General features: G+C 42.0%; 1 protein-coding gene across 1 annotated transcript in view; it reads left to right on the top strand.

Moving 5' to 3' along the window:
* The window catches only part of NOP58 (NOP58 ribonucleoprotein), a 37,416-nt gene extending 13,903 nt beyond the window's left edge, over nt 1-23,513 (top strand). The window contains exons 9-15 of the mRNA XM_089670487.1: nt 666-792; nt 10,447-10,610; nt 15,808-15,942; nt 16,180-16,241; nt 19,219-19,373; nt 19,445-19,551; nt 22,299-23,513. Of these exons, the coding sequence (XP_089526613.1) occupies nt 666-792; nt 10,447-10,610; nt 15,808-15,942; nt 16,180-16,241; nt 19,219-19,373; nt 19,445-19,551; nt 22,299-22,358 (810 nt within the window). The 3' untranslated portion in view covers nt 22,359-23,513. The remainder of the gene's footprint in view (nt 1-665; nt 793-10,446; nt 10,611-15,807; nt 15,943-16,179; nt 16,242-19,218; nt 19,374-19,444; nt 19,552-22,298) is intronic.
* The last annotated feature ends 1,207 nt before the right edge of the window (nt 23,514-24,720 follow it).

Genomic DNA, 24,720 nt, shown 5'->3' with positions numbered 1-24,720 from the left:
TAAATCGTATGCCAAGTCACACCCGTCTGCTATTAGAGCGGTCATATCGGTGCGGTTCCGACTTGGTCGGAACTGCACTGATTTCTAAAGCAGTGCATGCACTACTTCTGTTGTGATTTGCATAGACATCTATGTCAGATGTCTTGCAAATAGCAACAAAATCGGCATGTCACCCTATTTTGAAATCAAAATCTGCTTTTATGTGACCGGGGTGTTAGTAATGATTTTAATAACCATGTCCTCAGAATTTGCATCTGTAATTAGTACCAATAGGATTTTTAAGTGGAATTATTTTAGTTGTACTAAGTGCTCTTCAAATCTAGGCTGGTGTAATTGTTTCTAAACCTAACAATAAATGTGTCTTAATTGCTCCCTATTTTTGTGTTTAAAGATGTTATTGAAGGTGGGTTGTTATATCTGTTACCTGCAGAACGATACCTGCTGATCCTAAATGCAGTGTTGTCATGTGAACTCTGCAGTGTGATCCCCAGTTTTATCAGCCGTTACCAGGTTATCTCTGATGTACAAAACACTAAGCCATGTGTCTTTCAGTCTTAAAGTAAATCCTTTCACGAGGCTACAACTCTTTAAATTTGCTGTAAAATGTTTGTTTAATTTTAGTCAGTTTGATTTAATCCTGTGTTTTGTTTTTTTTCTATGTGCAGGTGATTGAGATTTCAGAGTACAGAACACAGCTTTATGATTATCTCAAGAACAGAATGATGGCGATAGCCCCTAACCTTACAGTGTTAGTAGGAGAGTTAGTAGGTGCCAGACTTATTGCTCATGCAGGTGAGTGTTTTTTTATTTTTTTGTTCAAAATATCTGTACAAATCTGTATATATTGCCTATTTTGTCTCCACACATCTCCATTTCCATGCCCCCCTTCCCCATTCAGTCAGTCTGGAGGTGATTACAAATCTTTAGTTGTGGTTTGTCACCTTATTACATTCTTGCCTATTTTCTCTCATTGTTGATGCCAAGTTCACTGTAAGCAAGTTAATGAATGAATATATGTCAGTTGTTTGAAGTGATTTTAAACCTCTGACGCGAAATATGAAAAACAAAACTATTCCTCAGTCTTTAGTCTGTACTTGTCTCAATCCAGATCATGAAGTATCATTTCTGTTTGCTGCCTCATTCTTCTAACTGCATGAGTCAGTTCTGACAAGTTTTCCCTGACACCAGGAGGTAAAAAGGTGCACACAGTCTGTGATTGACAGCCTTAGCTCTGTTCCTGTGTGCTGTATAAAGGAGGGGGTCCCCATCCCTCCAGTCAGCTCTTGGCTCTCCTCCATGAGCTCTGCAGAGTGTAACTTCAGCTCTCCTCCCCCTACTTTCTGAAAGGTCAGAGAAGCTGTATATGGCCTAGTTCACGCACGTGTTTTTTTTTAGTGCTTTTTGCAGAAACTCACTACAGTCCATTTAACATGGTTTCCTATGGGACACGTTCAAACCACGCTTTTTTTCAGCTGCTGCATTTTTGGAAAGGGTCCTGGACTTTTTTAACCACTTGCCCTCCAGAGGATTTACCCCCTACCTGAAAAGGCTGTTTTTGCTATTCAGCATTGTGCTATTTGAACTGGTAATTGCACAGTCATGCATTGCTGTACCCAAATTAAATTTATGTCCTTTTTTTCCACACAAAGCTTTCTTTCGGTGGTATTAGATCACCTGTGCGCTTTCTTATTTTTTGCTCTATAAACAAAAAAAGACCGAAAATTTTGAAAAAACTTAGGCCAAAATGTATTCTGCTAAGTCTTTGGTAAAAAAACAAAATCCAAATAAGTGTATATTGCTTTTTATTAAAGTTATAGCATCAACAAAATATGGTATAGATCAGCCTTTCTCAATCAGGGTGCCTTGGCAAAATATCTAAAAATTGCCCAAAATTTGTATACAAGCCAGCGAGTGAAACAAATCTGCCTTTTAGTTACACAAAGCCACAGGTTTTCATTGTGCACCATCACGACACGACCTTCTAGCCAACCAATAACATCACCAGTTGATGAGGATGTCAGCTGCCTGCACAGCATCCTAGTTTAACCCTCCCCTCTCCGTCAGTGCTGGGGTCACATTAGCTGAGTGATGGAGAAAAACTGAGGGAGAAGAGAAGCATAGGAATACTAGTCAGTACCAGTGAGTGAAAGTGTATTTGCTTTGGAAGAATGAATCACCTCTAATGTTGGGTATCCTACATGTGTGGATGTTGCTGCATTATGTAAAACTATTAGAATAGTTTTTCACATTTTAGAATGGGGTGTCCTTTTAAAATGGATAGTCTAAAAGGCCCCCATTTTGAAATGGTGTGCCTCGGGACTGTCCATAATTTGAAAGGGTGCCTCGGGACTGTCCATAATTTGAAAGAGTGCCTTGACTGAAAAAAGGTTGAGAAACACTGGTATAGATACTGCAATTTATGCCATTTTTTTGCTGTACAGCGCTGCACTAGTTTAACTGACAATTGTGCGATCATGCAATACTGTACATAAATTTAGTTTTATGTCCTTTTTTCACACATACAGCTTCCTTTTGGTGGTATTTGATCACCTGGGTTTTTGTTTTGTTTTTTTTTAAGCTATAAACAAAAGACTGAATTTTTTGGAAAAAAAAATATTTTCTCATTTCTGTTATAAAAAAAAAAAATCCGATCAACTCAAACTTCGTCATAAATGTAGGCCAAAATGTATTTTACTACGTCTTTGGTAAAGGTTTGTGTGAAAGTTTTAGTGTCTGCAAACTATGGGATAGATACTGGAATTTACACAGCTTTTACTTTGTACTGCCCTGGTATTTTAGCACCTCAAAGCTATCTGAAGTCCATGGAAGATATTTTTCTTTTTTTTTCCCCATAAGTTCTTGGAAAATGACACCTTTTTCTTTTTTTTGTACACAAAGTTGTCACTTAAATGTTATATTGCTGACATGTGCCATGGAATTGTTGGGAGCCTAGCCACATTCAGGAGCCCGAAATCCAACGACCACTCTGAAAGCCTGAGGGTGCATAACTTCCTCATTTCACTACCTATCACAGTTTCTGAGGCCCTGAAATGCCAGGATAGCACCAACCATACCCCCCCAAAGTGACCCCTTTTTGTAAAGTAGACACACCAAGGAATTTAATAAGAGGCATGGGGAGTATTTTGCAGTTCTAATTTTTTCTCACAAGGTTTTGAAAAATATAAAAAGAAAAAATGTTTTTTGTTACTTTGCTTTCAAAAACTTGTGGCAACAAACGAGATCTGCAAAATACTCACCATGCTTCTTATCAAATTCTTGGGGTGTCTACTTTGCAAAAACAGGTCTTTTTGTAGGGGGATCGTACTATTCTAGCATTTCAGGGTCTCCGAAACTGTGGGTAATCAGGAAGTGTAATGAAATAAAGCCCTTTAAAAGCCTGAAGGTGCTTATTGGATTTTGGGGTCCTGTATGCATCTAGACTGCCAAAAAGTCTCTCACGTGTGGTGTCTTCATACCCGGGAGAAGTAGCAGATGTAATTCTGTGTGTGGGGGGGGGGGGGGGGGGGAATGCCCAACATTAGTTTATGCTACACATCACTCACTCTTCTAACCACCTGAAGACCAAGCCTTTTTTGACACTTTTTGTTTGCATGAAAAAATCCAACCAAACATTATATATTTTGTTTAAAGCAAACACCCTAGTGAATAAAATGGTGAGTCCTGCAATTTTTTATGTCACATAGTACTTGCACAGCGATTTTTCACATGCACATTTTTAAAAAAAAATAAAAATTTGTACTTGTAATGCACAAAAACACAATATATTGGCAAATTATTTGGCAAAATATAAAAGATGATGGTATGCCGAGTAATTAGATGCCAAACATGACATGCTTTAAAATTACACAAGCCCCATGCAATGGTGACAAACTGCATACATTTTGTAATATCCATAGGCAACGCTTTAAAAGCCTTTACAGGCTACCATTTTAGATTTACAGAGGAGGTCTAGTGCTAGAATTACTGCCCTCGATCTGACGTTCAGCGATACCTCACATGCATGGTGCAATGCTTCCAATTTCTTAGACTATATAGATGATTGGCACCATTCCGGTCACCCTATGGTCAGCTGGCAGAAACACCGGTTGCATTCTCAGGTTCCCCCGTTGGCACGGGACTGCTCGAGAAGGCTGTGGAAGGCACGCAGCCTTCCCACTGCTTTCAAATGCAATCCTGCAGCTAATTAGCCACTAGTATTGCTTTTACATGAAAGCTGATCGCCGGCTGAAAAATGATACCAGGATGATGTCTGCAGCTGCAATCATCCTGGTATAACCACTCAAAGTCCAGTGAGGTACCAGTACGTCGCTGGTCCTTGTTACTGTCAAAATAAACAGATCGGTGCTGCAGCTGAATGACATTCCTGCAAAGAAAAAAGCAATGGTTAACAGTATAACCGTAACTTGACAACAAAAAGACAACTATTTTCTAGTTCTATTTTTTTTTGTTTAACTTTTAACTGTAACAAGCAGATATTAGGGTCTATCAAAATGCAATAGCCAGTTTCCTGACTACCTAACCTCTTTCGAGACCCTGTGCAAATATGTGACCTGAACTGTACCATGCTGTATCCTATACGAATAGTCCACTGGTGTATGGTAGCAGCGCTAAAGACCAGGTTGGCCAGGACAGGAGGGACAAAAAAAAGCGGGTGTCACGCCTAATTCCATGTCTGCTACAGGCACATTTTTTGGGGTGTCCTTTGGGTTGGGGTACCAGGAATTTCATTGGAAAAATGCCTCGCATGCAGCCAGCTAACTGCATCTGGATTGGGGGTTTGGGCCATAGCACCTTCTGAATACAAACTGGCTGTGATGATCTCTTCCTGGAATTTTAGGAAGTATCCACTTCGTCCAGTTGCTTTGTAAAGCACAAAAGCGTTGTACGGAGCCAATTGAAATAAATAGACACTTTTTTTTTGTACCTGCATCTGGCTTTTCAGAAAACTAAGTATGTCTTCATCATCTGTTTGTTGAAGTCCACCCCTCCCATGTTAAGGTTAAAGTTGTGGACACAGAGGGGCTTCTCAACAACACCAGCTGCCTTGGTAATTTGAATGGTCGTATCTGTGTGCATGGAAGACAGGACGAAAACGTCCTCTTTGTCCTTCCACTTCACTGCGAGCAATTCATCATTTCTCAAGCAGGCTTTTTCACCCTTTCTAAGACGGGTATTTACAAGCCATTGGGGGAAGCCCTGGCGATTAGGTCGCATGATGCCACATACGCCAATTCCATGAATAAAAATTGTCCATGTATAAGTGGTACGCCATATGGAAAAAGGATGACACCAAGTTCCAAACTATCTTGCCACTGTTTCCCATGTAGTCTGGTCATCCGGGGGGCTCCACCTGACTATTTTTTCCCTCGTAAATCTGAAACTAACATCTATAGGCTGTTGCCCTCTCACAGGTCTTATACATCTTGACCCCATATTTGGCACGCTTGCTGGGGAGAAATTGTTTGAAAGCAAGGCGGTCAGAAAATTTTTGGTTAAGGTGATTTACGAGGGGCCACATTTTGTGGAGCCAGTCAAATTCATGGTCACCCCGAGGAGGACAGAGTGTATTGTTGGCCTGAATCCGAACAGTCAGGCACTGAATCACTGCACCACCGGGTCGGCGGGAGCGTGAGCCCTGGCCTGCGATCACGGCAGGAGCGCGAACCATGTGTATATTCGTGATTTTGCACAGGGAGTCTTTGCCCTGTAGCAGTATTTCAGTGGAGATGTTGAGAAAAGCATATAATGCATTTTTGACACGTTTATGAGTGGAGAGGGGGGGGGTCAATTTGTTGGGCAGATTAAAAAAATGCAAAAGCACTGCAAATGGAACAAAAGGAAAACGGCATAGGTGTGAACCAAGCCTAAATTCTGCATTTTCTTTGGTTGTAGAGAACGTGAGACTGCAGATAAACAGGTACAACTTGTATAAGAGCATTTGTTTTATCTCTGTGTATCACCTGAGGCCAGTCACTTCACTGCAAGTATGTGAGGGTTTACAACCACTTTTAAATCAGTTGGGCCCAGGGTGGATGTAATTTAAATCACTAGTCAGGAAGGCTTGATTTAAATCCTAGTTTTCTACATAAAGACTAATTCTTGCTGGTATAACTTTAATATGCAAGTAGATGAAGATTTTTAGAATAACAACTTTTCATATTCGTTTTTTTTATCCCCAGTTTAATAGGTTAATCATTCATATTTGGGCAACTTTTCTGTTGTACTTAGGAAGGAGAAAAATAATCATTACCTTAATAACAATTTAAATAGATTTATTCAACTGAAACAATAACATTACAGCATATGTTATTTGCTTAAACAAACATCCATGTTTGTTAGCTAATTTGGCTAAACAAAATATACAGTGGGGCAAAAAAGTATTTAGTCAGCCACCAATTGTGCAAGTTCTCCCACTTAAAAAGATGAGAGAGGCCTGTAATTGGCATCATAGGTAGACCTCAACTATGAGAGACAAAATGAGAAAAAAATCCAGACAATCGCATTGGTTGATTTGGAAAGAATTTATTTGCAAATTATGGTGGAAAATAAGTATTTGGTCAATATCAAAAGTTCATCTCAATACTTTGTTATATATCCTTTGTTGGCAATGACAGAGGTCAAACGTTTCCTGTAAGTCTTCACAAGGTTGGCACACACTTGCTGGTATGTTGGCCCATTCCTCCATGCAGATCTCCTCTAGAGCAGTGATGTTTTGGGGCTGTCGCTGGGCAACACAGACTTTCAACGCCCTCCAAAGGTTTTCTATGGGGTTGAGATCTGGAGACTGGCTAGGCCACTCCAGGACCTTGAAATGCTTCTTACGAAGCCACTCCGTTGCCCGGGCGGTATGTTTGGGATCATTGTCATGTTGGAAGACCCAGCCACGTTTCATCTTCAATGCCCTTGCTGATGGAAGGAGGTTTGCACTCAAAATCTCACGATACATGGCCCCATTCATTCTGTCCTGTACATGGATCAGTCGTCCTGGTCCCTTTGTGGAGAAACAGCCCCAAAGCATGATGTTGCCACCCCCATGCTTCACAGTAGGTATGGTGTTCTTTGGATGCAACTCAGCATTCTCTCTCCTCCAAACACGACAAGTTGTGTTTCTACCAAACAGTTCTATTTTGGTTTCATCTGACCATATGACCTTCTCCCAATCATTTTATGCTCATCCAAATGCTCTCTAGCAAACTTTAGATGGGCCCGGACATGTACTGGCTTAAGCAGGGGGACACGTCTGGCACTGCAGGATCTGAGTCCCTGGTGGCGTAGTGTGTTACTGATGGTAGCCTTTGTTACGTTGGTCCCAGCTCTCTGCAGGTCATTCACTAGGTCCCCCCCGTGTGGTCCTGGGATTTTTGCTTACCGTTCTTGTGATCATTTTGACCCCACGGGGTGAGATCTTGCGTGGAGCCCCAGATCGAGGGAGATTATCAGTGGTCTTGTATGTCTTCCATTTTCTAATTACTGCTCCCACAGTTGATTTGTTCACACCAAGCTGCTTGCCTATTGCAGATTCAGTCTGCCCAGCCTGGTGCAGGTCTACAATTTTGTTTCTGGTGCCCTTCGACACCTCTTTGGTCTTCACCATAGTGGAATTTGGAGTGTGACTGTTTGAGGTTGTGGACAGGTGTCTTTTATACTGATAACAAGTTCAAACAGGTGCCATTGATACAGGTAATGAGTGCAGGACAGAGGAGCCTCTTAAAGAAGAAGGAACAGGTCTGTGAGAGCCAGAAATCTTGCTTGTTTGTAGGTGACCAAATACTTATTTTCCACCATAATTTGCAAATAAATTCTTTCCAAATCAGCCAATGTGATTGTCTGGATTTTTTTTCTCATTTTGTCTCTCATAGTTGAGGTCTACCTATGATGCCAATTACAGGCCTCTCTCATCTTTTTAAGTGGGAGAACTTTCACAATTGGTGGCTGACTAAATACTTTTTTGCCCCACTGTATATATAAGAAACTTAGACTGTCAGCCCCTTCCTCCTCACACTTTCACTTTCTTCTTGTGCAGATCTATTCCACTCCAAACAGAAAAATATTGTTTCTATTCTATACACTGAACTTCTTGAAACTTAGCACTGAAGGGGTTGATTCTGTATTCATAGGTTTGTAGAAGTTAGGATTAAGGTCTTTTTCTTAACTCTATACATTTTTGCTGTGAAGAAGAGGCATCTGATCTCCGCTGAGTCAAACTCAGTTTTGAGAACTGCAAAAGTAAACCAAGCATCTGTGATAATATCTTGTAGGCAGAGAAACTGCCCAATAATCTTACAAAAACCTCTGGAAGAGCATGACATTGTGAATGGATTCATGGAATTTATTTACCAAAACAAACATATACAGCCTTATTCTACATAATTAAAAAACTGCCGTATTTTTCGCTCCATAAGACGCACTTTTTTCCCCCCAAAAAAGGGGGGGAAATGTCAGTGTGTCTTATGGAGCGAATGTAAAGCGGCCGGTCCGGTATTTCTGCCGCCACCATGTTAGAATACCGGGCCGGCCGCTCAGCTGTTCTCTCCTGCAGGACCTTACCTGTTCCTCGCTCCAGCGCTGCAGTCTTCCCACGGCGGCTTCTGTGACAGCCGGGTGCCACTGCGCATGCTCGAGAAGCGCTGCGCTTTGTGAATGATCCGGCGTCTTCTGGGACACATGACAGGTCCCAGAAGGCTCCGGGCCATTCACAAAGTGCAGCGCTTCTCACGCATGTGCAGTCAGCACCCGGCTGTCACAGAAGCCACCGCGGGAAGAAGGAAGGACAACTCCGCGGAAGTGGGAGCGGGTACCTGTCAAATTCAGGTACCCGCTCCCCCTCCCTCCCCAAAGGTCCACAGTCTCTGGTAATCTCCTGTACTGTCTGCAGTCTCTGGTCATCCCCTGCACTGTCTGCAGTCTCTGGTCATCCCCTGCACTGTCTGCAGTCTCTGGTCATCCCCTGCACTGTCTGCAGTCTCTGGTCATCCCCTGCACTGTCTGCAGTCTCTGGTCATCCCCTGCACTGTCTGCAGTCTCTGGTCATCCCCTGCACTGTCTGCAGTCTCTGGTCATCCCCTGCACTGTCTGCAGTCTCTGGTCATCCCCTGCACTGTCTGCAGTCTCTGGTCATCCCCTGCACTGTCTGCAGTCTCTGGTCATCCCCTGCACTGTCTGCAGTCTCTGGTCATCCCCTGCACTGTCTGCAGTCTCTGGTCATCCCCTGCACTGTCTGCAGTCTCTGGTCATCCCCTGCACTGTCTGCAGTCTCTGGTCATCCCCTGCACTGTCTGCAGTCTCTGGTCATCCCCTGCACTGTCTGCAGTCTCTGGTCATCCCCTGCACTTGTCTGCAGTCTCTGGTCATCCCCTGCACTTGTCTGCAGTCTCTGGTCATCCCCTGCACTTGTCTGCAGTCTCTGGTCACCCCCTGCACTTGTCTGCAGTCTCTGGTCACCCCCTGCACTGTGTCCGCAGTCTCTGGTCACCCCCTGCACTGTGTCCGCAGTCTCTGGTCACCCCCTGCACTGTGTCCGCAGTCTCTGGTCACCCCCTGCACTGTGTCCGCAGTCTCTGGTCACCCCCTGCACTGTGTCCGCAGTCTCTGGTCACCCCCTGCACTGTGTCCGCAGTCTCTGGTCACCCCCTGCACTGTGTCCGCAGTCTCTGGTCACCCCCTGCACTGTGTCCGCAGTCTCTGGTCACCCCCTGCACTGTGTCCGCAGTCTCTGGTCACCCCCTGCACTGTGTCCGCAGTCTCTGGTCACCCCCTGCACTGTGTCCGCAGTCTCTGGTCACCCCCTGCACTGTGTCCGCAGTCTCTGGTCACCCCCTGCACTGTGTCCGCAGTCTCTGGTCACCCCCTGCACTGTGTCCGCAGTCTCTGGTCACCCCCTGCACTGTGTCTGCAGTCCATTGGTTCAGAATATTTTTTTTTTCTTGTTTTTCTCCTCTAAAACCTAGGCGCGTCCTTATGGAGCGAAAAATACGGTAATCTTTATTTCACGATAGAATAACCTTTGGATGGTAATATATTTTCCTCAAAAAACATTTTATTTAAAAAAATCCGAGTTAAATAAAAAAATCTGATTTTTTTTTTTTTTTTTTTTTTTTGTTTTTAAATCACTGATTTTTATCCACCCTGGTTGGGCCTAATACTTTGCTGGATTAAATCCTATTTGAACCTCTCTAGTCCTGTGCATTGCTGCCATGTGCGCTGTCACCTGCAACACGTTTACCCAACACACCTCTTGACGCACATCTGTTGCAGAACACTGCCATTTGTTCTGTGCTGCATCAGATAAAAATAGTGCTTGTTTAATTGTGGGTCCATTCTGGTGCATTTATTTGAATGGGCTTCCTTAATGCAGTGCATGTTCGTGTATAAACAGGTCTGAATGAGCCCTTTGGTTCTGAATTACCTTAATATGTCCTCTTTCAGGTTCCCTTCTAAATCTGGCAAAACACCCGGCTTCTACTGTGCAGATCTTGGGAGCAGAAAAGGCATTGTTTAGAGCACTGAAGACCAAAAAGGACACTCCTAAATATGGTCTTATTTACCATGCTTCCCTAGTTGGACAGACTACGCCTAAGAATAAGGGAAAGGTGGGTCTTGTGAGATGTATTGCATGAAACTATTTTGTGTCCTTTTGCCTTAGTCATTTAAAGCCCTATTGGGTTCTCTGGTATTAGTATTTTTATTGGTCAAAATCACATTTGTTGGAGAACTGTTCACAAAGTATCAAACTTTCTTATCTTAAAGGATAAGTTCACCTTTTGGGGAAAAATAATAAATGCACATATTTTTGCAGCAACAAAAAGTGCATTTTTTTTTTCCTTTTTGAGTCTGGAAAGCATTGCACCTGTGATGAGTGTATCAGGGATGTAAAGCCCAACTCCTGCAGACAAGTTTTCAGCCTGTGCCTTTGACTGTTTACAAGCTGCAGGGCTTGTGAATGAACTTTGAGACTGCTCATCAATGACTCTGCAGTCCATTCAGGACTATAAACCATAAGCCACCAAGGGTGACTGTTCTTGTAGTTCATGTCATTACAAGAAACTGAATGACACAGCCATGTGGGCAGAACCCCTCTTCACCGCGTTCTTTTTAAATAGCAGCAGGTGCCGGGAGACAATCCCCACTCGCTGTCACTGGGAGGACAGGGAGAGGCTGCAGCTGCTGGAACATGTTACATGTTCCACCCTAAATACGGGTGGAACATGCAACCTGTTTCAAAAGGTGAACTTGTCCTTTAATCGTACAGGACATAGGACTGATAGACCTTGCATTGTAGGAAGGTACCTTCAGGTGACTGGACACTAGCAAAGACTCTTCCCTCTGGGTGTCCTCCTATAACTCTACCCCTCTCTGAGTTATTATTATTATACAGTATTTATATAGCGCCAAAGGGTATGCTCAGCGCTGTACAATAGCAAGGGGGACATAACATGAGACAAGACAGTAACAATACATTACACAAGGGGTTTGAGGGCTCTGCTCTTTCGAGCTTACAATCTAGGAGGGAGGGAAAGGTGGCACAGGAGGAGATGGCTGTGGTGGGTGGAGTGGAGTAGGTTAGTTGTTAGGTGAGGTCGGGTGTTAGGTGAGGTTGGGGTAGGCTTCCCTGAAGAGGAGTGTTTTCAGGGTGCGCCTAAAGGTGAGGAGGGTAGGTGACATTCTGATGGATTGGGGTAGGGAGTTCCAGAGGATGGGGAAGTCCTAGAGAAGTCCTGCAATCGGGCGTGGGAGGAGGAGACCAGGGAGCTAGAGAGCAGGAGGTCCTGTGAGGAGCGGAGGGCATGGGTAGGGTAGTATCTGGGTATCAGGTCAGTTATGTAGTTCGGGGCGGCATTGTGAGTGGCCTTGTAGGTCAGGGTTAGCAGCTTGAACTTGATGCGTTGGGCAATCGGGAGCCAATGAAGGGATTGGCAGAGGGGGGAGGCAGATGTGGAGCGCTTGGTGAGGTGGATGAGTCTGGCCGCTGAGTTTAGGATCGACTGGAGTGATGATAGCGTTCGTTTGGGTAGGCCAGTGAGAAGGGAGTTGCAATAGTCCAGGCGTGAGATGATGAGGGAGTGTACGAGTTGTTTGGTGGTGTCTGGGGTAAGGAATGTGCGTATCTTGGAGATGTTGCGGAGTTGGAGCCTGCAAGATCTAGATAGCAGTTGGATGTGGGGTAGGAAGGAGTTCTATGTTTTTTGTGTCTTTTTCTTTAACTCTGACAGGAAAGGGAGTAATCTGTTCTTCATTCCAGGCATCGCTTGACCTGGGCTGTAAGACAGCAGTTTTTAGGCGCATTTTGTCCTCTGCTGCATTTGGAGTGCTGTGACTGGACCCCACTGGATTGGACTTTGCAAAACTAGCCCGGAAGTGGCCTTTGGGACCCTATCTAATAACCAGTTAGCCAAGAAGCGCTTTCCAGGTTCAAAGATGTTGGCATTACCACAGTGCTTGCCCTGTTTTTGAAGATGCACTCCGTGAGCAGGCTGCTTGGTCTGAACATTAGGTAGTGTCTCATTTGTTTTGATCATTGTACACTTAAAATCCCTGCTTCGTGCTGGTTTCCACCGTATAAGGGCTTAACACTGAGGGATTGAGTGCTGACAACTCCTTTGGGTCCAAGCATCTCTCCAGTGTGCCTTCTACATTGCCATGAGCCATGTGGAACTCTGATATGAAGTTCCTGCTGCCTGCCTACATGGACATGGACACCTCCCAATATCTGACCTTTTTACTTCTACTACAAGTTGGATTTTGTGAGGGCTTGCCTTGTACCTGAACTTGTTGCTTTACCTCCACATGGTTGCAATATATCTAATGCTAGACAAGGGGAGCAGTCCTGCTGTTTAGGTATTTCCAGCACACATGGCTGTAGTGCAGTGTGCCCACTGCTGCTGCAGACATCTGCAGCCTGCAATCTTCCTTTCTTCTGCTTTTAGTTCCTTGGAGTCTTCTTTAGCTGAGTTGGTCATGGTAGCTTCCTCTGCCCTTTCCATGAAGGTTTTTATGTCAGTCATGCATTGTTTTATGACCCAAATAACAGTTAAAAAAAACAGTTCACGTATAGGAGCATTTGGCGTGTTTTTTTTTTTTGGGGGGGTTTTTGTTTTGTTTTTTCCCCCTCTGAATGATGAGCTTAAAATATTCTACTAAACGTCCCAATGCATTGTTTTGCCTCAAAACAAAGTGTTTTTAACACTACTACAATCACTCACTAATACACAAATTAGGCTTAATAAATATTAAAGCAAAACATGATTTATTGAACAAGTTCTGTTAGTATAATAACATAAGAGTTGTCAGAATTGCAAATCATATTTAGATCATATTATAGCAAGAATAAAGCATCAATACATCACTGGATATTGTAGCATCACCCATTGCCCAACGATTGGGGGACTCCAGCAATCAGCAAGGGGAAATCCGGGAAATCACCGCAAGGCACGTCTGCCGCGTCAACGAGTCCCAAATTCCCCTAGAGTCCCCCTTCTTTTATATACATAGTTTGCAGTGTCCTTGTCTACTGCCATGCGCAGTGGACTCTGTAACTATTGTGACTATTAACCTTGACTTGTTCCGAGTATACATCTTGTAACTATAACTCCTTGACTGATTGCGACTGCACATCTTGTGACTATGAGTCATAGATCTAGCCTTGACAGATTTTAACAATGTCCTTGTCTTATTCTAAACTCTAGTTACTTCTCCACTGATATATCCTACTAAAATTATGGCAATTGAGTGTCAATCATCCTTCACACATGCATTCTATACACCCATGTCACAAATGTATCACATGCATGGACAAACAGAATAACATTTGAGCTTCTACAGGCAAAACTCCTGTAGAAGCAGCGTTTTTATAAGCCCATTGTGCATTGACCCTAAAGAGGAGGCCAAAAGTGTGCTCAGTATCTTCCCTCGCAGATTATGGGGAGAAGTTTCCCCATTCTATCTGTCAGATTTGAAAACCGCATGGCCATGCGGTGCTCTGCCCACACAGCCACATCACTTATTCACAGAGTTATGTGAATGAGCTCCTACAAGTCTCGGCAGCCTTAGCAGCTTGTAGTTTTCAAAGAACTGGAGCGCCGTGGTAGTTCACTGAAGCTTCCTGTACATCCCTTACAGCAAGCAGATATTCTGACAGTTCTGCAGGAGACCTGCATGGCATCAGTGGTGCAATGTTTTCCAGGGGGGCATTCCAGACTCTAGGACAGCTGGGAGGCGGTCTCCAGGGGCTGCAGACTAGAGTGTCCCTTCAAGCCCTGTCTAAAGTTCATTACTTCCAACATTCTGTGTCGCTGTGCAGCTTAGCAGATCTCCAGGCAACCCTAGAAGGACTTTTGGATATTTCTCCAGTTCCTTTGGCAGAATGGGATCAAGGGTTGTATGCTTTGGGACATCGGCGTCATCATGGATCTTAAAGCTGTATAATGTGGTCTGTCATCGCCTTTCTCCACCAGAGAAGTTTCTGCTATCTGACAAGAAGTACATGTACAAGTGTCTGAGCTGGCAACCTTATCCTGTGAAAAACACTTTCTGGTCTTACACAAGAACTTCCTTTCTAGTTAAAGCGTTTCATCCTTTCACCTCAGTCAACACATCCTTCTTTCCATTTCAGAAGATTTCCTTCCATTGTTTGGTTGTGGTTGGGGGGGTTTATCCTTGGCTATTCTAAATTATTTTTGTTTGTCAAGTCCAATCCCCATGTAGGGGGCAGTATAAATCCAAAGGTTAAAAGAATTCCTGTGTTCAATTGAATTCAAGTAAAGAATTTTATAGCAAGAACAAAATCCCAATTTTATTCAATCTTTACTATGAAGAAATTAAAAAAGTGCCATTTTATACAACTTTTTTTATAGCTGATACGTTCTAATTGGACGTCTACTTAAAATAGCTTTGTTTTTTAGAAGCCATATTTCAGTTTTAATACCTAGAAGACCCCATTTTTCTTTTATTTTTTTCTACACCTTGCATATTTGTACACCTGTTATCTGCTGTATATATGCACTCACCAGCCACTTTATTAGGTACACCTGTTCAATTGCTTGGTAACACAAATTGCTAATTAGCCAAGCTCATGGCAGCAACTCAATGCATTTAGGCATCTAGACGTGGTGAAGATGACTTGCTGAAGTTCAAACTGAGCATCAGAATGGGGAAGAAAGGGGATTTAACTGACTTTAAACGTAGCATGGTTTTTGGTGCCGGATGGGCTGGTCTGAGTATTTAAAAATCTGTTGATCTACTGGGATTTTTGCGTACAACCATCCCTAGGGTTTACAGAGACTGGTCCGAAAAAGAGAAAATATCCAGTGAGTGGCAGTGTGGACAAAAATGCCTTGTCAGAAGAGAATGGGCAGACTGGTTGCTGCGACATTCAGATGGTAGGGTCAAAATTTGGCGTGTAAAACATGAAACCATGGATCCATCCTGCGTTGTTTCAACGGTTCAGACTGGTGGTGGTAGTGTAATGGTGTTGGGGATATTTTCTTGGTACTAGCAAGGTGTACCTAATAAAGTGGCCGGTGAGTGTAGGCTCAGCATTTTGCCTTAAATATGTTTTATTGACTCTGGTAATGAAGCAGAATAGTGAGATTATTGGCCTAACCTTTGCTTTCTGAACTATGCTCACCAGCTCTTCTGAGGAACAATATACAATGATATGCTAATTTATCAATTTCATAATATGTATACAAAATATGTATAAATATCAGCTGTTTGATCAAAATACATTCACTGTAGCATGCTATATGGAATTTTCTATACTGATAAACTTTGTTATATATGTTCATATAGATATCCCGTATGCTGGCAGCCAAGGCTGCTCTTGCTATCAGATATGATGCTCTTGGGGAGGACACAAATGCTCAGCTGGGGGCAGAGACTAGAGCAAAATTGGAAGCACGTCTTCGAAATCTGGAGGAGAAAGGGGTATGTAATTTAAAGAGTACACTTTGCTGTCTGGTCTGTGATGATGACTAATTAATATTGCCTGATATTTCTATGAGGGCAATATCAGTCACTACCTCATCTGAGACCTTTTTTCACTCAGTAAATTTGCCTTTTGTGTGTCATGGATATGGATTTCCAATTCATATTTTTATAGCCCATGATATGCCAGTGCTAAAATTATAGTTATCCTACTGAATGTTCTTTTTCACCCTCCAGCTGAGAAGAATAAGTGGCACTGGAAAAGCACTTGCCAGGGCAGACAAATATCAGCACAAAAGGTAATTTTATTTTGTAAACCCTGTTTTGTGCAGAAGCTTTGGAAAGTTTTTCTTTCTATGTTATTGGTACTCCTTTTCTGAAATGCTTCTGAGGCTGAAGTGTATAGCCAAATTTTAAGAGTTGTCAGATGTTTTTCCCTGGGGCATGAAATTACATTAAATTAAATCTCAACAGTAGGACACAGACAGCAGGAAGAGAAGGCATTGGTTGTAAAGTGAACCTATGCTAGGCCATAGACATTCAAACTGATATTCCTAAGCAGTGAGCGATCTCTAAAGCCATTGCCCATGCAAGTTGTTTCCCCACCCACCAGGAGGAAGACAGGCACTTCAAAAAAAAAAAAAATTTCATGTGTGCCATGGGCAGCAAGTGGTTAAGTGTCCAGACAGAGGCCAGGGGTCCTGCATCTTCCTAGAGCAGAATGAAAAATCTTCCTACAAGCTTTAACATGTGCTTGGCTGGACACTGATAGAAGTCACAAGACTGCTCTAACTGCTGATGAGAAAAGGTATTTAGCAGTTTATATTTACTAAAATGCACTCCCATGTTCTGTGTACTGTGGGAGACCAGACATAGTGAATGCAGGGTCCTGGGTTTAGTAACCCTAACCTTTGCAACAAAAGTACTGAAGCTGTCCAGTTTCGGTCACTTAGCACTCTGCTAAATCCTGTGATGCCATTCCAGAGCCTCTGCTTTGTTTTATGAATTAGGTGGGTATCAAGTTACTGCTGAAAGGGGGGCTTAGACATACACTTTAGTGTAAAGTGTGCCTTAATGAACTACTCTATGGTCCTTCCAGCTACAGAGGTCCGTGAGGTCTAATTTAAAATCTATTAGTTGGGCAAAAAAGTGTCTCAGCTCTATTGTTAGAACAGTTTTTCATCTAGCCACAACTTTATTTAGTTTTTAATGCCAAGGAAATGGCGCCTGTTAACGGTTGTAAACCAAGCCAGCTATCTATGCACTGGGTGACCAATATCCTAAATGCCTCCTATTAGTTCACATAGACTTTCCCTGCAGACTTCATCTCCCAGCATCGCTGAAGGTCAGGATGGTCACCCAGGCCTTGAAGAGGATTTTTTGCTTTTGGAGGAAACAAAATCAGCGTCTTTTTCTAGAAAACCCAACCTTTTTTTAAAAACAAACAAAGGCTCTGGAGAATAAAATGACTGTTGCAAATTTTTATATCAAATGATGTGTGCACAGTCGTTAATCAGATGGAAAGTTTCAGAAAAAAAACATACAATAAAATGTATTTTGGCGCACACAAACACAATGTAAAATCCAATTTTGGGGTAAAATATAAAAGACGTGTCCAGTAAATACCAAATATGTCAAGACTCATATTTGTTTTTATGTGAAATGGCTTCAGACTACGGTACCTAAGATTTCTCATAGTTGACACTTAAGTTTTTACTGCTTATCAGTGTGAGGTAATCATGAATGATGGCCCTAGAATTATTTCTCTTACTCTCCTGCCAGGGGCAGGGGTGCTTGTTTATATTTTTTTTTTTATACCATTTTTATTTAAATTTTGTTACGCTTTTTTAAAATGTGGGGTTTTTTTTTCAACTTTTTTACTATTGCATTTGGACTAACAAGCACCCTATGTAGTAGCTTTGGGCAGTGGCAGGTGCTTTTTATGGAGACATCAGGGGTCTGTTAGATCCCTAATGTCTCACCTGCTCTCAAAAGCAGCTAACTAAACACAGATGACCGTTCTGAAACCAGAAGTGACAGCAACGTCACAGAAGAGATATGGGGGAGGATGTTTCTACGTCTCTTCTGTGTAAAGCAATCCTTGCCATTTTACTGCAGGACAGCAGTGGGAGATGGGGATGGCCTTTCTCAATACCATAAAAGTGGTCAGGTGGCTGTAGAGCTGTCCAGATCACTTTCACTAGACATCCAATCACTGTTGGGGCCTTGTCTATACTTGCCTGCTGTGTGCAGTGGTTTTGCACAGAGCGGCCTGGATCCTCCTCGGGTTCCCCACAGGCTCTCCTGGCCCCTCCTTGTCGGATGCCCCATGGCAAGCAGCTTGCTATGGGGGCACCTGCTGCTCTGTGTTTGTTCATTCACACATGGAGCCGCAGCTTGGTCCTGTCCTCTCTCTCCTCTTTGGCTGACTATCTGTGATTGACAGCAGTGGGAACCAATGACTCCTGCTTGCTGTCTCAGCCAGTGAGGAGGCAGAGACCCTGGACAGCCGAGGCTATGATTCACATCGCTGGATTGCGATGAGGCTCAGGTAAAAAATTGAGGGGGCTGGGCGGAATGCTGCACACAGGTTTTTTTTACCTTCATGCATGAAGGTAAAAAACCTTCAGCCTTTACATCCACTTTTTAAAACCGTGTCAGTGTATATTTTTGTACTGAGCACTGTAGTAGTGTCACTGGTTTCCACAGTGTCAGACTTTCTGCCGCAATATCTCAGTCCTGCTATTAGTCACTGATCGATAGTATTAACAAAAAAAAATCCAGTATATTTGTCATTTGTAGACACTAGAACTTTTGCGCAAACCAATCAATATATGCTTATTGGGATTTATTTACCTAAAATATGTAGCAGAATACATTTTGGCCTAAATTTTATGAAAAAATTAGATTTTTTTAATTTTATTTTTTGGATGTTTTATAGCAGAAAGCTGAAAAAAAGATATTTTGGGGGGGGTTTTTTTGCGTATGTCTTTTTTTTTTTCTTCATTTATAGCGCAAAAAATAAAAAAAAAAACCTGGAGGTATAAAATACCACCAAAAGAAAGCTCTATTTGAGGAAAACAAAATGACATAAATTTTATTCATACACAGCGTTGCATGACCGTGCAGTCAAAGTAATGCAGTGCCGTATCACATAAATTGGCTTGCTCATGAATCTTCCGGAGTTTTAAGTGGTTAAAGAGCAAAAGTTTTGGTGTATCGGATGACTAGAAGTAGTTCATGTGCTGTATTTGTTAATATGTGTATATTTTTCAGTGAAGTGAGGACCTATGACCCATCGGGGGATTCAACTTTGCCATCTGTCCCCAAGAAGCGAAAGTTTGAGGAGGTTGAGCAAGAGGAGCAGCCAGTTGCGGTCAAAGAGAAAAAAGCAAAGAAACCCAAAATAATGGAGATAGAAGCAGAAGAAGGCAAGTGATCGTGAACTGATTGTACTAATAGAAATGCTTGATTTTGGCTAAATGTATTCTTTTGTTATCAGAACCAGAAGAAGTTGAGAAAACCCCAAAGAAAAAAAAGAAGAAAAGTAAAGTGAAAGTAGAAGAGGAAGAACAAGCAGAGGAAGAACCTTCAACTAGCACAGCTGAGGTAATGTACTAGAAGAGTATAAAGATGCTAGAGATAGAATGATCTGCTTGGATGACTGGGTTCTTGCTGTCTAAAAGCCAATGCTAAGTTCAGTGTTAAATGAAACCTTTGCTAAGATATTATTGAGGCTGCCATTTTTAACCATTTGATGACTGGGCTATAGCCGAATGACTGCTACAGTGCAGTTGTCTAGTTCTGGGAGGGCGTCATATGACATCCTCCAGAACCGCGCCTCCCACGCGCCCCCTGGGGCATGCATCTGGCAAGCTCTGTGATCGCTGTGTGCGTCGGACACAGCTGATCACATGACATGGTAAAGGGCCAATCACAACGCACTTATATCACATGATCAGCTGTCCAATGACATAGCTGATCACAATATAAATACAGTTGGTGGTAATAGGCAAAAAAAAAATCAGAGGCAGTCCAGTGCAGCCTCAACCGTGTCCATCAATGCTGCCAGTCAGTGTCCATCGGTGCTTATCAGTGGAGCCACATCAGGGAAGGAGAAAATTTACTTGTTTACAAAATTTTATAACAAACTAAGACAAAAAAAAAAGTTTTTTTTAGTTTAGCAAAAAAAAAAAAGCTGGTGATTAAATACCACCAAAAGAAAGCTCTATATGTCTAAAAAAAAAAAAAAACTATACAAATTTCATGTGTACAGTGTTGCATGACTGCGCAATAGTTATTCAAAGTGCAACGGCACTGAAAGCTGAATATTGGTCTGGGCAGGAAGGGGGTGAAAGTGCCCAGTAGACAAATGATTAACCTGCTACTGAAAATGCTTCCTGGTTGCCATGCTTATCCAGTGTCTTTAGTATTTTTATTTAACAAAAGGAGTACACCACAGACACGCAACAGAAGTCTCCCCGAACTATCTGTCAAATTTGAAAACAGCTTGGCTGCGCGGGACTCCGCCCACACAACCACGTCATTCATTCACGGACTTCTGTGAATGAATGCAAGTCCTGACAGCGTTAGCGGCTGTGGGCTTGTAGCTTTCAGTGAACTACCACGGCGCTGTGGAGCACCGTGGTAGTTCATTGAAGCTTCCTGTCAAAATATCTTCTTGCTCGTACATCACGTACCACAAGCAGATAATCTGACAGGTCTGCAGGAGACCTGCATGGCATCAGCGATCTGCTGATCACTGGTGCAATGCTTTCCAGGCTGCCGTATTTAAATAATAAATGCACATTTTTTTACGTGCAAAAAAAGTGTATTTCTATAATTTTTGTCAAAAAGGTGAACCTGCCCTTTAACCACTTGCCCTCCAGAGGATTTACCCCCCTTCCTGACCAGGCTATTTTTTTGCAATACGGTGCTGCGTTACTTTAACTGGCAATTGCGCGGTTATGAAACACTGCACCCAAATGAAATTTACGTCCCTTTTTTTTCCCACGAATTGAGCTTTCTTTTGCCTGTGCGTTAATTTTTTGTGCTATAAAAAATAAGACCAACAATTTTGAGAAAAAAAAAATATTTTAACTTTTTGCTTTTAAACATGTCCAGCAAAATTTGAAAAAAAAAAACAAAAAAACAAATTTCGTCATAAATTTAGATCAAAATGTATTCTGCTATATGTGGCTAAAAAAAATTCCAATACATGTAAATTAATTGGTTTACGTCAAAGTTATAGCGTTTACGAATGGTGGTATATACACTGGGATATTTTATTTATTATTTTTACTAGTAATGGCGGCGATCAACGACTCATAGCGGGAATGCGGTGGAAATTCTGACACTGGGGGGGAAAAGTGACACCAATACAGTGATCAGTGCTAAAAATAAGCACTGAGACTACTAATGGCACTGGGCAAGAAGGGGTTAACATGAGGGGCAATCAAAGGGTTAACTGTGTGCTGTTTTTCTACAAGCTATGTCCCTGTGCTTCACTGTAAGCACACTGCTTTGCTTTGGATGGCTGTACACAGCACAATCATGCAGTGTGCACGAGCTGACAGGGAGGAGAACTGTTTTGTTTACAAACAGTTCTCCCTGTTGGAGATGCTCGGCAATCAGCAGGCGCCGGCGACTAATCACTGGCCTGGACCTGGTGATTGACAGCCACCTCCGCAAATGGCGCCCCCTATCTGGAAATGCAAAATCACATTATATATATATATGGTTTTACGCACCCGTGCCGCCCTGTACCAATATTTCTGCTATAGGGCGGTCGGGAAGTGGTTGAAGCAGTTGCTTTATATTTACACACTGTATTTTTTTTTTTTTGCATGTGATGCTGAGGTCTGCTACATCATGTACATTACATGGCTAGTCTAAATATAAGCGTACACCTAGGCTACTTTTACACTGATCCGCTACAAAAACACATAGGCGCTTTTGTCACGCTTTCTGAACATTTTTTTTAAAGGACACGTGACTTAAAAACGGCACCAAAAATGCTTCTCAGAGGCATTTTTTGAGGCACTTTTCAGGCATTGATTTCAATGGGAAGAGGCATTTTTGGGCATTTTTTTTTTTTCCAACACACCAAACATGCCCCAAAGATGCTGCAAACAGGAGTTTTTACACAGCACCACAAGCGCAACGCCTCAGTGTGAAAACATACATAGATATACATTCACATACATAGGGAAGTATTTTTCTTGAGCTTTTCAGGTACTTTTTTTATTGCAAAAACTCCTCAGTGTGAAAGTAGCCCAAGTTTTTACACATTGATAAGTTTGTGTTGACTTTTAGCATTGTTTATACTTATTTCCTACACTGCTTCCTTTTAAAAGCCTTCCAAAAAGAAGAAGAAGAAAAAGAAGGTGAAGCAAGAGGAGGAAGAGGAAGATTAAAGATTATTATGGACTTTTTTTCTTATGAACTGCTGCCAGTATGCTGGAGAAGACCCTGGAAATGGGACTAAAGGCACTTCTCTATATGTCTTCATACATGCTAAAAATTATGGCATGGTTCTCAAAAAATACCGTTTTTTTGTTTTTATTTACAAATACCTCGGTTAGTTTTATAGCTCACCATCCAATTGGATCTGTTTTCTTGTGCAGTGCAATACAGATGCTGCAATTTTCAAAAAACTTTGTAAACATTTCCTATTTTGTGTAAGACGGCATCTTCACAAAATGTTACTTTATAAACAATTTCTGTTTGAGCTCTTTGCCTAACCTAATTCTATTTTGGATGGCTGCACTTTTTGTGCATGTGTATAGATTTTCAGCAATATGCTTTTGTCCCACACCATTTTTAGAACATATACCTTTTGTCAAGGTAGAATAAAACATTTTGGGATATATTTTTTTATCTGTAGGTCAGGGTTGCTTTACATAGTCACATTCTATGGTAAAACTAGCTAGTTTGCTGTGATCAGTAAAATCACCTTGGAATAAACTGGTAAAATGAGGCATATATGCAGAGGACAGCACAGCTATACCTCCCGTTTGCCCTTTGTTTAAAGTGACTCTGCAATGAGAAAATTGAGATCTGCCATTGTTGATTTCCTTCTGGAAATACTAGTTGCCTGACTTTCTTTTAGGCCAGAGACCTGCCGCAAATCATGCTGTATTTGAGTCAGTGTAAAATTCTTAGTCTTTGCTTTTCCCAGGTCTCTGGCTAAGATAACATTGAAGATAAAGCATTAGTATGACGATAACTTCAACCCTTTATTTCCTCAGATTTCCTTTAATGAGGCTCCCAACCTGTATGTACAGAACCTTTTTAGGGTCCCACTTTCATTTATACAATGGAGACCTTATCACCAAGGTTTACATAAATTGGAAAGCCCAGGCAGAATTGAGGAATCTTTGTGCAGTTTTGTTGCTATACTTTTGCCATTTAAAAGAAAAAAGGGAAAAAAATTACAAAATGCTTCATCATCCATAGTATACTTGCCTCTAATATATTAAAGCAAATGTGACTTGCTAAAATTTTCACTGAAGTGACTTTTAAAGTAGATCTTTACATTTCCTAACAATAAAGATCAGAGGTTTCCCACATGCTTACATTTTATATATCACTAATTAATATGACCTTTGGCTCTTATTTCACTGCTTCTGGCGCTTAAGCTTTTCACTGTTTCTGTGTTGAAACAGGTTTAGTATATTGATAGGTCTTGGTAAGAATCAGGTTTGGGTTGAGCATTGGTTTGAGGCGAATCTAACTTGTTTCATTTTGAAGAAATGGCAAACTACCAGTAATGTACTTCCTGGCCTTTGTGTTTGGGTCTTTTGGTTTAGACTGGTCAATAATGGGGACTTTATGTACTAGCCCCTCACTATAAAAAGCTAGGTTTCCCAGTGGCCCTAATAACAATGTGCATTAGGTATGCTAGAGAAAGCGTAGGGAGTTCTGCCGATGAAGTGCCTAAGTTAGATTTGTGTTGGGCTCTCACAGGAATTGGTTTCTTAAATTGGTTGTATAACCTTATGCAAGGTCCTTTTTAGATAGCAAAATGCTGTGTGTCTTGGGAAATTGGGAGGCAAGAATTTTTACATCTTATTCCTGCTGTGTCCTGCAGCTTTTTTACCGCCTCTCAACATGCACCATCTATAATCATAACAGGCTGCGTATGAATTTTTGTTTCACAGGGCATATTTCCTCCTTTTTGCTGTCCGTGAAATTTTTCAAAGCCTGTTGCTGTACACATGCACATAACTGGACTGGCTGAATTTACCTTTTTTTGTGTACTGGGCTTTTGTCACTGGCTGCACGTTTTTGGTTTTTTTTTTTAGGCCTTTTCTTTATTAAAATTAGTGTAATATTCCTGCTTTAGCATAGATGCTTATTTTTTTTTTTCCCCTTTTTGGGAAGGCATTTGACAGTGTGATTTTCAGGCAGGCGACTGGCACAGTGTTTCCACCCCAAACAAGGACTTTTTATATCAGTCACAAGCTGTTTATACGTTGTATTGCCAAAAGTATTGGTACACCCCTTTAAATCATTGAACTCAGGTGTTCCAATCCTCTCCATGGCCACAGGTATATAAACTCAAGCACATAGGCATGCAGACTGCTTCTACAATTTTTGTGAAAGAAGCTTAGTGAATTCAAACGTGGTACCGTGATAGGTTGCCACCTGTGCAGTAAGTCCATCCATGAAATTTCCTTGCTACTAAATTTTTCACAGTCAACAGTTAGTGGTATTATAACAAAGTGGAAGCAACTAGGAACAACAGCCACGATGTGGTAGGCCACGTAAAATGAC

The sequence above is a fragment of the Staurois parvus genome, unplaced genomic scaffold, assembly GCF_062004578.1.
Source record: "Staurois parvus isolate SC_StPar_1 unplaced genomic scaffold, SC_StPar_1.0 ptg000011l, whole genome shotgun sequence".
Lineage (NCBI taxonomy): Eukaryota > Metazoa > Chordata > Amphibia > Anura > Ranidae > Staurois > Staurois parvus.
Note: the sequence above shows the minus strand (reverse complement) of the source record. Positions and strands in the feature narration are given on the sequence as shown.